This window comes from Leptonychotes weddellii, chromosome 14 (genome assembly GCF_054177405.1).
Source record: "Leptonychotes weddellii isolate Sample4059 chromosome 14, ASM5417740v2, whole genome shotgun sequence".
In the NCBI taxonomy this organism is placed as follows: domain Eukaryota; kingdom Metazoa; phylum Chordata; class Mammalia; order Carnivora; family Phocidae; genus Leptonychotes; species Leptonychotes weddellii.
This window is the reverse complement of record NC_138382.1, coordinates 79,001,603-79,014,965: the sequence shown is the minus strand read 5'-3', so window position 1 is coordinate 79,014,965 and position 13,363 is coordinate 79,001,603. Positions and strand designations below refer to the sequence as shown.

At 53.8% G+C, this 13,363-nt stretch overlaps 2 protein-coding genes across 2 annotated transcripts; one reads left to right on the top strand and one right to left on the bottom strand.

Moving 5' to 3' along the window:
* Positions 1-502: 502 nt before the first annotated feature.
* On the bottom strand, positions 503-1,751 carry LCN9 (lipocalin 9). The gene is made up of 4 exons (XM_031034826.2): positions 1,645-1,751; positions 1,227-1,363; positions 1,010-1,083; positions 503-668 (listed from the first exon to the last, which is right to left on the bottom strand). Exons 1-4 carry the CDS (start codon positions 1,738-1,740, stop codon positions 544-546), a joined length of 432 nt encoding a protein of 143 aa, XP_030890686.2. The 5' UTR covers positions 1,741-1,751; the 3' UTR covers positions 503-543.
* Positions 1,752-5,340: 3,589 nt separating this feature from the next.
* GLT6D1 (glycosyltransferase 6 domain containing 1) lies at positions 5,341-13,363 on the top strand (the record flags this gene model as incomplete). Its single annotated transcript, XM_006739626.2, has 4 exons — positions 5,341-5,587; positions 8,609-8,653; positions 12,314-12,451; positions 12,838-13,363. Coding segments are annotated over exons 1-4 (783 nt in total), but the record flags the coding sequence as incomplete, so codon positions are not given.

Sequence of the window (13,363 nt, the reverse complement as noted above, 5' to 3'; positions counted from 1 at the left end):
TGGGTTCCTCTACTTCTTGTATTTGAAACAGGTATCTGGGAAGACAGAGCTTGGCTCTCAGATGGAGCCTCACTGGGGTGTCCATCCCCCAGCCCTGAGACCCTGGGGCTCCCCGGAACACCCCTGCCCCAGGCCCTCCCGGCCCAAGGCTGCTGGTGCAGAAGGTGGTGGGGCCTACTTTGGTTGCTCAGGCTGATGATGTTCTGTGGACCCAGTCCGTACTTTCTGCAGACTTTTTCAAATCTGTTCAGGAAGCTGGGACTCAGGCTCGGCACCCGTCCTGAGGACAGAACAGCAGGGGCTGGGGTCCCTCGCTGCTTGCTCGGGACGGTGTGCAGAGGAGGTCCCAGGGGGACTTGGGCAGCGCCGAGGCCGAAGGGGGGGTGCCCTGAGCAGAGATGGGGCCGTGCCAGGTGGGGGTCCCCCACACTCCACGACGTGACTTGACCGTGTGTAGACAGGCAGGTGGGAGCCTCGTGTGTGGCCCAGAGGAGGGGGTCCCCGAGGGGCCTGGCCAGTCTCCCCCCCGGCAGATGGGAGGGGTCAGGAGGTGGTACCATAGAGTGCCAGCACGTTGGTGTCTGTCCCGTTCCTGATGTTCCGGAGATGGAAGGTGATGTACAGTTTATAATCGGTCTCCAACAGGAGCACCTTATTGTCGCCCTCATCTGTGTGGAGACTCGGCTCAGAGCAGCCCCCCGGCCCCTGCCGGCCCCCGGCCCCCACGGGTTATGCACTGGCCGTGCTGTGTCCTGGTGGGCTGGTGGCCCCTGCCAGGAGGGGGGTGCCACCGGCAGAGGTCCCTGGGCATTGTTGGTAGAACAATGCATGCTCAGGGGAGGGCGCACCTGCCTCCCTGGGGCCTGGGCCAGGCTGGTCCTCTCACGGCACGGTCAAGCTGTCACAGGGCCCCGTAAGATCCCCTAAGTCACAGCTCACCAGGAGACGGCCAAGGCCCTGAGGAAGGGGAGCGCGCTGCCGCCAGCCGGGAAGACCCCCATGCACTTACAGTTGACCGTGTACTCGCCGTCCTTCTCTGTCCTCTCGCAGACCATGGCCACCTGCACGCACTCCCCGTGCACCCTGAAACCAGCGGGGGTGATGTCGGGCAGCCGACCCACACCCCGAGCCCGACCCCAGCGTGCAGCCCTGCCCTCCCGCTCTATGGGGTGGGGGCGGGGGGACACCCGTCCTCCCCAGTCCCGGCCGAGATGGGCGGCACGCACATGAACAGGAAATGGAACCTCAGTCCGCCGTCTTTCAAGCTTTCAATATTCCGTATGAAGACCCTCAGGTCCCCATTTTCCTCAATCCGCTTCATGTCATCAGAAGCTATGGACACTGAATACCAGACCCCCGAAACCTGTAGACAAGGCCCCGATGGGCAGGGAGACTGGGTGGCGGCCCTGGGACTTCTTGGTGCCTCCTTCCTGGGGCTGGGCCCCTGGGTGTATGGCTCCCAACCAGGGTCCTCCCCTCCCTGCCCTCCCAGAGATCCCTGTAGCCATCACAGCTGGGGGAGGAGAAGCAAGCCCTTCCAGGAGCCGTGTCCTCCTCCCAGGTCAAAGACTCCAGATGGCCGGAGGACGGGGGCCCTGCAGCCCGGCCCCAGGGGAAGGCCCGGACTCCGGGCCACAGACCCACCCTGGCCATGTCATAGCTCCTCCGCACAATGGCTCGGGGGTTGAGCTCCTGGGCGGAGACCAGGCTCAGCCCCAGGCTCAGCAGGAGTAGTGCCATTCCTCCTGGTGGGTGCCTTGCCCGTGGCCCCCCTCCCTTATACCCCTTTCTGCCCTGTGGTTTCCGCCCCCCTGCCCCCAGCACTGCCTGTCCTCCCCCCCTGCACGCTGGGAACACAGCCAAAGGCCACCACCACCGCCCCCACCTCCCACGGCTCTCGGATGTCCTGGAGCCAACGACGGGCTCACCCTGCAATCTGCTTGGACAGAGTGTCCGTCTGGGTCAGAACCGCAAGGGGAAGTCAGGTCAGCCAGGGGCCCTGGGCCGGAACCCCCGGCTGCAGGGGCCCCGGGTGACGCTGGGGCCTCCCTGGCCTCTCTGTGCTGCTGGAGCTGGGCGGCAGATAGCCCCAAGGGCGCCCATCCCTGCCTGGGCCTGGGCGTCTGGATTCGAGAGCGTGTAGGTGCCATGCAGGACACCGTGTGGGCCGTCCTGGCCTTGAGGATGTGACTGTGAATTTGGAGTGAAGGTCCACAGAGCCCTGTAAGGGATGAATCCCAGGGGAGGGGACATGAGGGGGGCCCCAGGTGGTGGGGCCAGAAAGAGACTCTTCGGGGTTTGGGGTCCGGAGAGCACAGATGTGGATTCAGATAGATGTGGGCCTGGCCTCCACCCTGACCCCTTCCTGGCCAGGGTCCAGGGCAGTGGTGGAAAGTTCCCCGTCTCCCCATGCTGCGTGCAGGTACAGGGCCAGCAGAGGGCCTCAGGTGGACTGACCGGGACATTGGACACCAAATCCTATTAAAAGTACCAGATCACAGCTCGTGCACCGGTTGAATACTGTTCCAGGGTTTGCGATGACAGTGACTACCAGTTCTCAGGAAGCCCCCTTCCGGCGGGCAGCGGGGGGCGGGGGGCAGATACCAGACAGACAGTGGGGCCGGCCTGCCCCACCCGCTGCCCCTGCCAACCACTGGCTGGCCCCTGGCAGGGAAGGACCCCCTCCCTGGCTGGCCCCTGCATGGCCCCTGCTGCCTCCAAACTTCTGTCCCACTCAGGTGTGGCTTCCGGGACGCCGCACCTGACGTAGCCCCTCAGTCAATGTCCCATCCCCTGTTGGGCCTCCTTGTTCACTATTGGGCTCCTGTTCCGAGCTGGGCCCCCTTCTCTATCTGATTCACCAACTCACTCCCGAGGCAACAACCCTCTCCCTCCACCTAAACCCGCTTCCCTCTGTCACTCAGCAGGTGCAAAATAATTTAAAGGATGTGAGTCTGACTGTCCTGTAGGAGGGGCGTGAGTTCTGCAGGGCATGGGGTCGTGGGACTTCCTGTCTGAGGGCTTGCTTCCCCAGTGTGGTCTCAGGATGCAGTGAGGACAGAGCAGGTGTATCTGTCCACTCCCTCGATTCCCTCACTTGTTATTGGCACCTGTCGCGCCCCTGAAGGGGGGCGCCTGGCTGGTGGAACGTGCTGGATCCCTCTCCAGGAGAGGAGCCTCCCCTCAGCCCAGCCCCAGACCCCTGTGGCCTCAGCCTCCCCCACTGCCCTTGTCCTGGGCCTGCCTGGGCCGCCTCCCCATCTGGACGCTCCCGCCGACGTTCTGCTCCCCGAATGCTGGACAGTCTCAGGCACGGATGTGTGCCCACCCAGCACACGCCCGTGCACACCACGCACACATGAACGCACACACCATACCCTCAAGGGCAGCCCGGTCTCCCGCTTTCCTTCATAGTCAAATTTCTCTAAACACAGAGTCCAACACCGGCTCGAATGGAAAAACAGGGAGAAAATATGAAATAATTCAAAACTGATCTTGACTTTCGGGTAAAGATGGCGTCATGGAAGTCTGTGGAGAGCCAGGGGCCGTCGGGGTGCGAGGGCGGCCGTGGCGGCTTTGAGGAGCGAGCCCGCCCAGGTCACTGTCCCCCAGGGCCGCCCCACGTCTGCTCTCCCTGGGGGCTGGGCAGCCCCATGCACGGGGTCTTCCGAGAACCACAGGCCCGCGGCGGGAGGGGCACTTCCCGGGGGCGGAGTGCGCAGAGACAGGCGTGGACGGCCGGGGGCGCTGCGGGGAGGCTCGGGCACAGGGAGAAGCCTCCGCGTGGGCACAGAGGCGAGAGCCAGGCGTCTGGAAGCCGAGGAGTGCCAGGGAGGCCGCGCCCGGAGACGGGAGAGCGCACTCTGCCCGCACCTGCTGCCCGCGCATCGGGCCCCCTCGGCCATGCAGGCACACGGCTGTGTGGTTTGAAGCCCGTCAGTCTGTGGCAGTTCGTTACGTAGCCTCGGGAAGCCAAGACACCACGCATCCTGCTACGCTCTCAGTAATAAACATGAATTTGTTTTCAAAGGGGGGAGTAGGGCAAGGTGCGTGTTACGACCACAAATCCCGATGGTGGGATCCGGCGTGCTGTGACTTCACTGTGCGTCCGTGCGCCTCCCGACGCGGGGCTCGAGCTCATGACCCCGAGATCACGACCTGAGCCGAAACCAAGAGTCAGCTGCCACCCAGGCGCCCCATCCTTCACTTTTCAAGTGGGACAAGGTCCCGTCGTCCGGCAACCACGAGAAGCCCCCGCTAGCAGATGCATCATTATGACTGAGACTTCCTGACGTCTGCATCATCAAAGGGCCTGCTGACGTCACCGCCCGCAGAGCAGGGGACAGCGTCCGGCCTGTGGCTTTACGAAGACCCAACGACAGAATGCTTGGGGAGCACCCGCCTTGTCCCTTTCATCGCCCCCGGCCAGGTGAAGGGATCCTTCAGGAGGGACGTGGACAAGTTTGAGTGACTATGGAGAGGAGGTCACCGGGGCGCACGTGGCATTTCCAGTGCCCTTGAATTTATTTAAGAGGGGGCCCGCCGCCCGCCACGGGGTGTGAAAGCTTTATCCCGTGTGGCGCTGCCCAAAGCAGACAGTCTGGTACAAGTAGACGCGCGCTGCATTCGCAACGTCCGGTTTTCTCGTAGCCACATTATAAAAAGTAAAAGAAACGAGTGAAGTAATTTTCACAACATATTTGTGGTTAGCTCAGTAGATCCAGGCGATTCTGATTTCAGTATTTTATCAGTCTAAAATTATTAAGGAGATATGTTCATTCTTTTCTTTCGTCCTACGTCTGCCTTCAAAGCCCAGTGGGTGTGTTTTGGGCACTCACAGGACATCTCAAGTGAGAGCAGCCACGTTTCGTGAGCTCGGCAGCCGCACGTGGCTGGTGGCTACTGAGCCGGGCAGTGCAGATCGGAAGCCTCTTGCCCACTAACCGAGTGCTCGGGAATGAATGAAGCACCAGAGACCTCCACTTTGCTTCAACACGTAACCCTACAGACCCGTGACCAGAAATCCCAGTGTGAGCTCGGGGGGTTGGCCGGAGCCCAGAGTTCCACGTTAGAACCTAATGCCTGTGATTTAGGCTTTAATCCCTGTTTACGAGCATCGACCTTCGAGGGAGCTCAGAACTTTTATTTAAGCCACCATAGTCTTGGGACAAATGAGCCATCTTACTATCGGTGGGAGGAAAAAGAACAAAAAGGCTACTTTTGGGGCCCATCACGCCTCCTAGTCCAGGAAGCCCCCTCTTCATGAGAGCCAGGTAGTGGGGAGATTGGATGCCTTTCTTCTCTGCGATCCTGGTGGAGGGGCAGGTGCCCTGAGAACACCATAGCACAGAGCTCCCCGGCCCAAGCCGCCTTCTCCTTCTAGAAGCAGGACCTTCGGTTGGTGTCCCAAGGTCTGCCAACTAGACGTCGTAAATCCACGGCTAGAAGGTGGCCAAGGTGCACCTGTTTACTATTTAAAATCTACTTCTCTCTGCTTTTCCCTCCAGGAGACCATGAATTGCAAGAGAAGGATGCTGTTATTGATCTCCTGTGTTTTATACTTCATGTTGCTCGAGTATCATTTCAGGTAAACATAAAATACTGGTGAATCTTGACCCGCTGCGATCGGCAGAGAGGATGTGAAGAGCTGGGTTCGGTGCAGACGTTACTAACACTCTCGAAAGTGACCAGACCGGGCGCCTGGGTGGCTCAGTTGGTTAGGCGACTGCCTTCGGCTCGGGTCGTGATCCTGGAGTCCCGGGATCGAGTCCCGCATCGGGCTCCCTGCTCGGCAGGGAGTCTGCTTCTCCTTCTGCCCCTCCCCCCTGTCATGTGCTCTCTCTCTCTCAAATAAATAAATAAAATCTTTAAAAAAAAAAAAAAAAAAAAGAAAGTGACCAGACCTTCCCTTCTCTCTTTGGTACAAAGCAAAGTGTACCAACTTTAATTCGTTCCTCTGTGATTGGGTAACAGTGATCTCAGAGGGAGCAGTAGGAACCCAAAGCGCCTGCTCTCGGGGAGCTTTCCACTCCAGACGGAGAAGGCAGACCATCACAACGTGGGGTGTCCGAGTTTACATAACTAAAGGCATGAAGGAAAAGGGAAGCGAGGTGAGGGATAGCATGGGGTTGCTCTTCTGGACAAACTGGAACGGCCCCTAGCAGCCTGCTGGGGCAGCAGGTGTGCCCCGGGGCAGCCCATGGTTGACCCGTGAGAATTCTCTCCTGTAGAAAAATTCCAGTCCTCGCCTTCTCGCCCACTTCGCACGACCTTCTAATGAGCAGGGCGGTCTTCCCAAATGCTATTTGAAAGGCAGCCATATTGTGAGAAATAACGTCTTTACAAACGAAGCCTTCACAAAATGCATGTCTGATAAAAGGCTTATATTCAAATATGCAAAGAACTCTTCCAGCTCAACAATAAGGAAACAACCTAATTAAAAAATGGGCAAAATCCGAGCAGACAGCTCACCGAAGATACACAGAGAGCAAACAGGCTCATGAAAAGACGCTCAGAATCATTCGTTACTAGATAATTGCCAACCAGAATAATGAGACGCCACCACATGCCCAGGAGAGTGACCCAAATCAGGAGCCCTGCCAGCACCACACGTGGGCGAGGACATGGGGCACGGGACTCTCGTTCATGCCACGCAACACAGGGCAGCCACTTTGAAGACACTTTGGCGGCTTCTTACCGAACTAAATACAGTCTTTCCGATGATCTAGCAATCATGCTCCTATTTATCTGAGGCGTCTGAAAACGTACATCCACCAACAACCTACCCAAAGTGTTTATAGCAGCTTTCTTCATAATTGCCAAGGAGTGGAAGTGACCGAGGTGCCCTCCAGTGGGTGAATGGATAAATCAAGTGTGGTGCATCCAGACAAGGGGATATCATTCAGCACAAAACGGAAATGAGCTACGGAGCCATGAAGACACGGAGGAAACTTAGATGCACATCACTGAGTGAAGGAGACCAATCTGTATCTTCCACTCCATTGAATGGGAGTCCTGAATTTTGTCTGGCAAACTTCCCTACAGAAGGGGCATCTCTGCTGGCAAGAAGCTTTGGTGTGGGAAGACCTACAGAGCGAGAGCAAAGGGGCGGGAGCTGGGGGCGTTCTGACGGTGACAGAGAAACCAGAGACCGAAAACCCTGCTGGCAGCCCGGAAGTCAGCTTTCTTGCCCATCGGCTGGGAAATCTGCTGCCCACGTGCACGTCTCCATGAGACCGGCGTGTGTGTGTGTGTGTGTGTGTGTATGTGTGTGTGGTGGGTCCAGGGAGGGTGGTGGTGTTCAGGGAACAGACAGGACACGAGAGATCAGTATCGCACAAGTCTTCTGTCTCCCGGAGCCCACGGGGAATCCAGGAGGGGCCCCAGGTCTGTGTGACGGTTTGCTTCTCTGGGATTAGCGGACGGCGGGTGGGTGTCGTGGGGTCCGCAGCATCGGCCTGCACTGCAAACAACTGGGCCTGTGAGCACGTGGTGTGGGGAAGCAGTAGGTGAGTGGCCAGAGCTGGGCACCCTTGACCCGCCACGGGATAGCAGTCCTCGGTGCCCCACAGCTTAGCCCCTCACGCAGGACGAGGCTGACCCTGCTGTGGGTGGAGCACCTTCTTCTAGGGTGATGGTTTCCTTAGGTCAGGACCCCCTCTTCAACCAGCCATGTTTTCCATGCCTCTGTTGCTCTGTGGGACCCCAAGGATCCGTGACCCCAACATTCTAAAAGAAAGGCCACTTTGGGGGCACCTGGGTGGTTCAGTCGGTGAAGTGTCCGACTCCTGATCTCAGCTCAGGTCTTGATCTCGGGGGTGCGAGTCTGAACCCCGAGGTGGGCTCTGTGTTGGGTGCGAAGCCTGCTTATGAATAAATAAATAAATGGCCACTTTTTAGCACTTTAGTTTGTCACTTCATGATGTTAGTGAAGTTCGCGCGGGCCATCCAGAGTTTGATGGTCTAGCCCTGGGGGATCCAACAATGAAATCGGGGTGCTCTCTCGCCATTCTTCTCTTCCTGACCGCACATCCCAGCATGATGGAAACAAGTTGCCCGATCTCGTTGGAGCACAGCAAAACTCTAGGTGAATCACGTATTTAGATGAACATTAAAGAAGGACGCCTGAGTCTTTCTCCGTTAACCGCGGCCAAGCCGCTGGGGCGGTGGATGAGGGCGTCAGATCTGCGCTGTCTCGGTAGGCAGCCTCTAATGTGGTGCTGCTGGGGGTTTTGTAGATCCTCCCAGCAACCTGCCCACAGCCCTTTCTTGCCGTCCCCCTTCTGGCCGTCACCTCATCACCCCGCACCTCTTTCCTGACCACTGGTTCCCTTCCTGACCCGGAGAGATAGCTCCTCTCCAAATGGCTCCCCGGCCCCCCAGCTGGGTTAATGCACCATACATGCAGCAAGAGCCTGTCCCTGCGGTCAGCCCCGACCTCTGGGGACCGCTGGGGACTGCTGAGGCCGCCGCCTCGGCTCCCCAAGAGCAGCGGGCAGGCTGTATGTCCACCAGCACCGGACAGCGCCTGCCCCGCCGCGGGGGCTCCGTAGACCTTGGCTGAACACATGCATGACTCGTAATAACTTGGTTTTCCCTTCGCACCCAGGGACGAAGTAGAAGAACTGCGGCTCTCAGACTGGTTTAACCCTAGGTGAGAAGAGATGCGTCCGCTCACACGAACGATGGTGCTGGGTGTGGCGCGAATGGCTTTTCCGATCACCCAGGGATTGCTGCCCTGGGAGGCTTCCCGTGCCTGGAGCTTTCATTTGTAAGGCTGTCCACACTGACACGCTCTCCTTGGCTTGACCTTCTTGGTTTTGTCAGTGACAGACTCTCTTTGCAGGTGGTTTGAAAACACCATGATGGCTGCTCTCGATTTCGGCACTGGCACCGGGGAGGCCCCCCCCGCCCCATCTGTATTGGCCGCGTGGTATCCGACGTTAGGTTTGCACACCATAACCGACTCAACCAGCTCCCTGCTGGTTTTAGATTGTCTGCCGTTTGGGGCTTTTGCAAATAAAGCGAACCTTGTACCTAGATCTTTTCACACTGGCGCGTTGAGTTGATCTGTGGGACAAATCCCTCAAATGGAGTCACTCGGTCAAAGAAGGCAGGCATTTCTAGTTTGGATGTAGGTCGCTAAACTTCCCTTCAATAATTGCACCGTTTTAGTTTTTTAGGTACAGTGGATGAACTGAGGCATCAGAAAATCGTTTATTCTAGGCAAAACTGCTAGTTTAAAATATCCCAAGTCAACTTGCAATTCTGTAATTATTCCTGTGTTTGAGCATAGTTTAGTACATTTATCATTCACTTGTATTTGAACTTCTGTGAATGTTTTCCTCACATAGGCATGTATTTTAAATGGACCTCAGCTTCTTAGATGAATCATATCCATGATTCATGACACTGTCCTCATTGGTTCCTGCAAAACCTGCTTGTATTATTTATGTGTTTGCTTGCTTTATTATTTTTAATGCAACAAAAATTATAATGTGCATCTAACTTCCTGTCCTTTCCCATCCCTTTACCCTGTCCCCTGTAACTTTATACAAAGAGGATATCACACTTATGCACTCTTCTGGGACTTACATTTTCTCTTGATACGGTAAGATTCACCCAAATTTTGCACATCACCGTAGTTCATTTTGGACAGCTGTGTAATAAATAGTCCAGTGTGGAAATATACGAGTTTATCCACCAGCTGTCCTGCTGGTGGGCACTTGGATCATTTCTGTGCTTTGCTGGCACCATTCCTACACAAGTCACCTGACGTGTGCTGGAGCCTCACCAGGGGGAGGTGGAGCCCTTGGGGGGCAGGGCACTGGATTGTGCTGCCCAGATGATGGTGCCAGATGTTTTCCAAAGCTGGTGCCGATGTCAATCCCTAAAGTTCTTGCTTTATGATGCTTGGTGCTGCCAACAGAAAGGGCTCAAGAGTATCTAGAGTTATGTTACCAAAAGTGATGGAGTAATAACCTCCCCCAATTTTATCCTTCCTAAAACCAATGAGGAACCTGGCAAAAAATTATTGTAATCGACTCTTTCAGAACTCTGGAAATTAACCAAAGGCTTGCACCAATCTGGGGAGCATTTGCTCAAGAAAAAGAAAAGTGAGCTTTCTGGCATTTTACCCTGCCCTGGGCTGGGTGCCTCCCTCCAGCTCTGCAATGGCCTCAAGCCAGGTCCTCCTTCCCTCCCTCCCCTTCCCAGGGCGTGTTTTTGCTGTTTGTTGTTATGTTCTTTAGTTTAATAGCTTCTGAACTACTTTTATAAAGTCTGTATTCTTTGTCATTTATGGTCACTGAAATCTCTGCTCAGAAAGAATCTGATTTATAGAGTTGCCACATTATTTAAATGACCCATTTTTCAACCCCAATACCAAACAAGTGAAGAAATAAGGCAGTGTGGCCTATACCCAGGAAAAAAGCAATCCATCAATAGACTACCCCTGGAGAACACCAGGTATGGGACTCACTGGACAAAAACAGTCTTTCTTTGAGGCATAGTTGACGTCATATTATGTTCGTTTAAAGACTGTAGGATGACTAGATTCAGAAAGTTAGACCACAAGACGTGCTGGTGAGAATGTCGAGAATTTTGAACTCTTATAGACTGCTGGTGGGAATGTAAAATGGTGTAGCTGCTTGGAAATGTCTGGCACTTTCTCAAAAAGTTAGCCATGAAATTACAAGATGACCCAGAAATTTCACCTCTAGGTATATATCTGAGAGAATTAAAAACATATGTTTACAGAAAATCTTGCATAGGAAATGTTCATAGCAGTACTATTGATAATAGCTGAAAAATGTAAACAACTAAAATGTCCATCGACTCATGAGTGAATAAAGAAAATCCATACTGTAGAATATTAATCAGCCATAAAAGGAATGAAGTACCGGTTCATGCTACAATATAGAACCCCCTGGAAACAGGCGAAGTGAACAAAGCCAGGCACAAAAGACCACAGATGGCATGATTCCATTTATATGAAATTCCCAGGATAAGCAAACCTACACAGACAGAAAGCATGATTAGTTGTTGCCGGGGGCTGCAGGGAGTGACTTCTAGTGGGTACAGTGGTGCATCAAAATATTTCGTTTTCTTGGGAGCAACTGTAAATAGCATTGTGTTTTTAATTTCAGTTTCTGCATGCTCCTTGTTAGTGTATGGAAGTGAGATTAAATTTTGTGTGTGCTGATCTTGTATCATCCTGTGACCTTGCTGAATTCACTTATTAGTTCTAGGAGATCTTTTGGCAGATTTTATACATAGGCAAGTCATCTATAAACAGGGACATTGTTACTTTCTCCTTTCCAGTCCAGTGCTTCATTTCCTTTTCTTGCCTTATTGCAATGGTTAGAGTTCACACTACTCTGTTGAATAAGAGTTGGTGAGGGTGGGCATCCTTGCCTTGTTCCCAGTTTTAGGGAGAAAGCATGCAGTCTTTCACCATTAAGTATGATGTGAACCATGGGGTTTTTGTAGATGCTCTTTATCAAGTTAAGGTAATTCCCCTCTAAAAAATAGGAATTTTTCTGGGAGTTTGTCTTCTCTCTCTCTCTCTTTTTTTTTCATTATGAATGGTTGTTGGACTTGGTATAATTTTTTTTTTCTGTGTCAATTCATATGGGCATCTGACTGTTCTTTAATTTCTTGGAATGGTAGGTGCATTGAACAATTTTCAAATGTTTAACCAGCTTTGCATGTTTTAAGCTCTGTTGTTACTAGAAGCAAATCTAATATCTCTGTCCCTTTTTGGACTCATCTTTTTATTGCTGCTGGATTGCAAAGTGTCTTCTAGATCTTCTAGGGAGAGGGGAGGGAGAGAAGAGGAGGAGGAAGGAAAATTGAAGGACTCAGGGAGATGTGGGGAGGGAGAGGCACTGTGTCCGCAACACTGACTTCAGGCAGTATCAGGGGACGCTCTGACTCTGGGCTGCCTACATCTAAGCTGAGCTGGAGCTCAGAGAAGGTGGCCCCTGGGCTCAAAGGCAAGTAGCCTGGTGACAAAAGCAGCAATTGCTGGGTCTTGCCACTGACCCACATGTGTTCGCTCTGTGGTATTAGGCAGCTCACTCAACCAATCTATGCCTCTGTTTCTCCACACCAAGAACAAGGACCAAAATAGTGCTTCATGCATAGGGCACTGCAAAGATTGAATGAGCTGCTTAAGCTACCTCGACCCAGTGCCTGGCACATGGTAAGTGCTCTGTAAGCGTTAGCAGGTATCTCTCGGGGGGGCTCTGCGGCTGTCGGCTGTCATAGTAAAGGCAGGACCTGCTTTACTTGTTTTTCGTTTGTTCAACAGAAAACACCATGATGTTGTAACGACCACAGGCTGGCTTGCTCCAGTCATATGGGAAGGCACTTTCAATAGACAGGTCCTGGAAGAATACTACGGAAGACAGAACCTCACCATAGGCTTGGCTGTCCTTGCTACTGGCAGGTAAATGCGAACGAGCGCACGGAGACCTTCTATCTCCAGCAGGCTGCCTGTAGGTACCCATAACCGTTGTATCCGGCTGTCCCGTACAAAAACCGTGACGTTGTTTTCTCCTTGCTTAGCTGGCTCATTCATGCCACTTGGCTCACATTTCTTTTCTTTCCAACGGTTGTTTCAAAACTTTAAAGGCTTTTCTCAGACCCCCCAGGTCACTATATCCTTTCTCACTAACCAGAGCAGTCAGACCTGTAGACCCGACCTGCCTGCATTACCCACTGGGGGTCCCATAGCATCAGTGACTCGTCAGTTAGACAACATGTTTGGTGACATGTCCCCTTCTCTTGAAAGTGTTCAGGAAGCATCTCCCTCTGCGTGTGTGTGTTTTGCAGGATTGCAGATCAGTACCTGGAGCTGTTCATACAATCGGCCAGTAAGCACTTCATGACTGGCTACAGAGTTATCTTTTATATCATGGTGGATGCCTTCCACAGGCTGCCTAACCTGGAGCCAGGTCCTCTGCAGACGATCCAAGTACTCGACATCAGAGGACACGATGCGGATGACCTTCACCTCATGCTCATGAAGAACTTAGCTGTGCACATAGTAGGGCACATTCAGGACGAAGTTGACTTTCTCTTCAGCATGACTGCCAATAGGGTCTTCCAGAATGACTTTGGGGTGGAGACCCTGGGCACGTCCGTGGCTCAGCTCCATGCCTGGTGGTACTTTAAAAACACGGAGAACCTCCCTTACGAGAGGAGGCCCGGATCCACGGCGTGCATCCCTTTGGGACAGGGGGACTTCTACTATGATGGGACGGTCATTGGTGGCACGCCCCTGGAGATTTTAAATTTCATCAAAGAATATCTGGACGGGATTATTCGCGACAAGGAAAATGGGCTGAACAGCACCTAC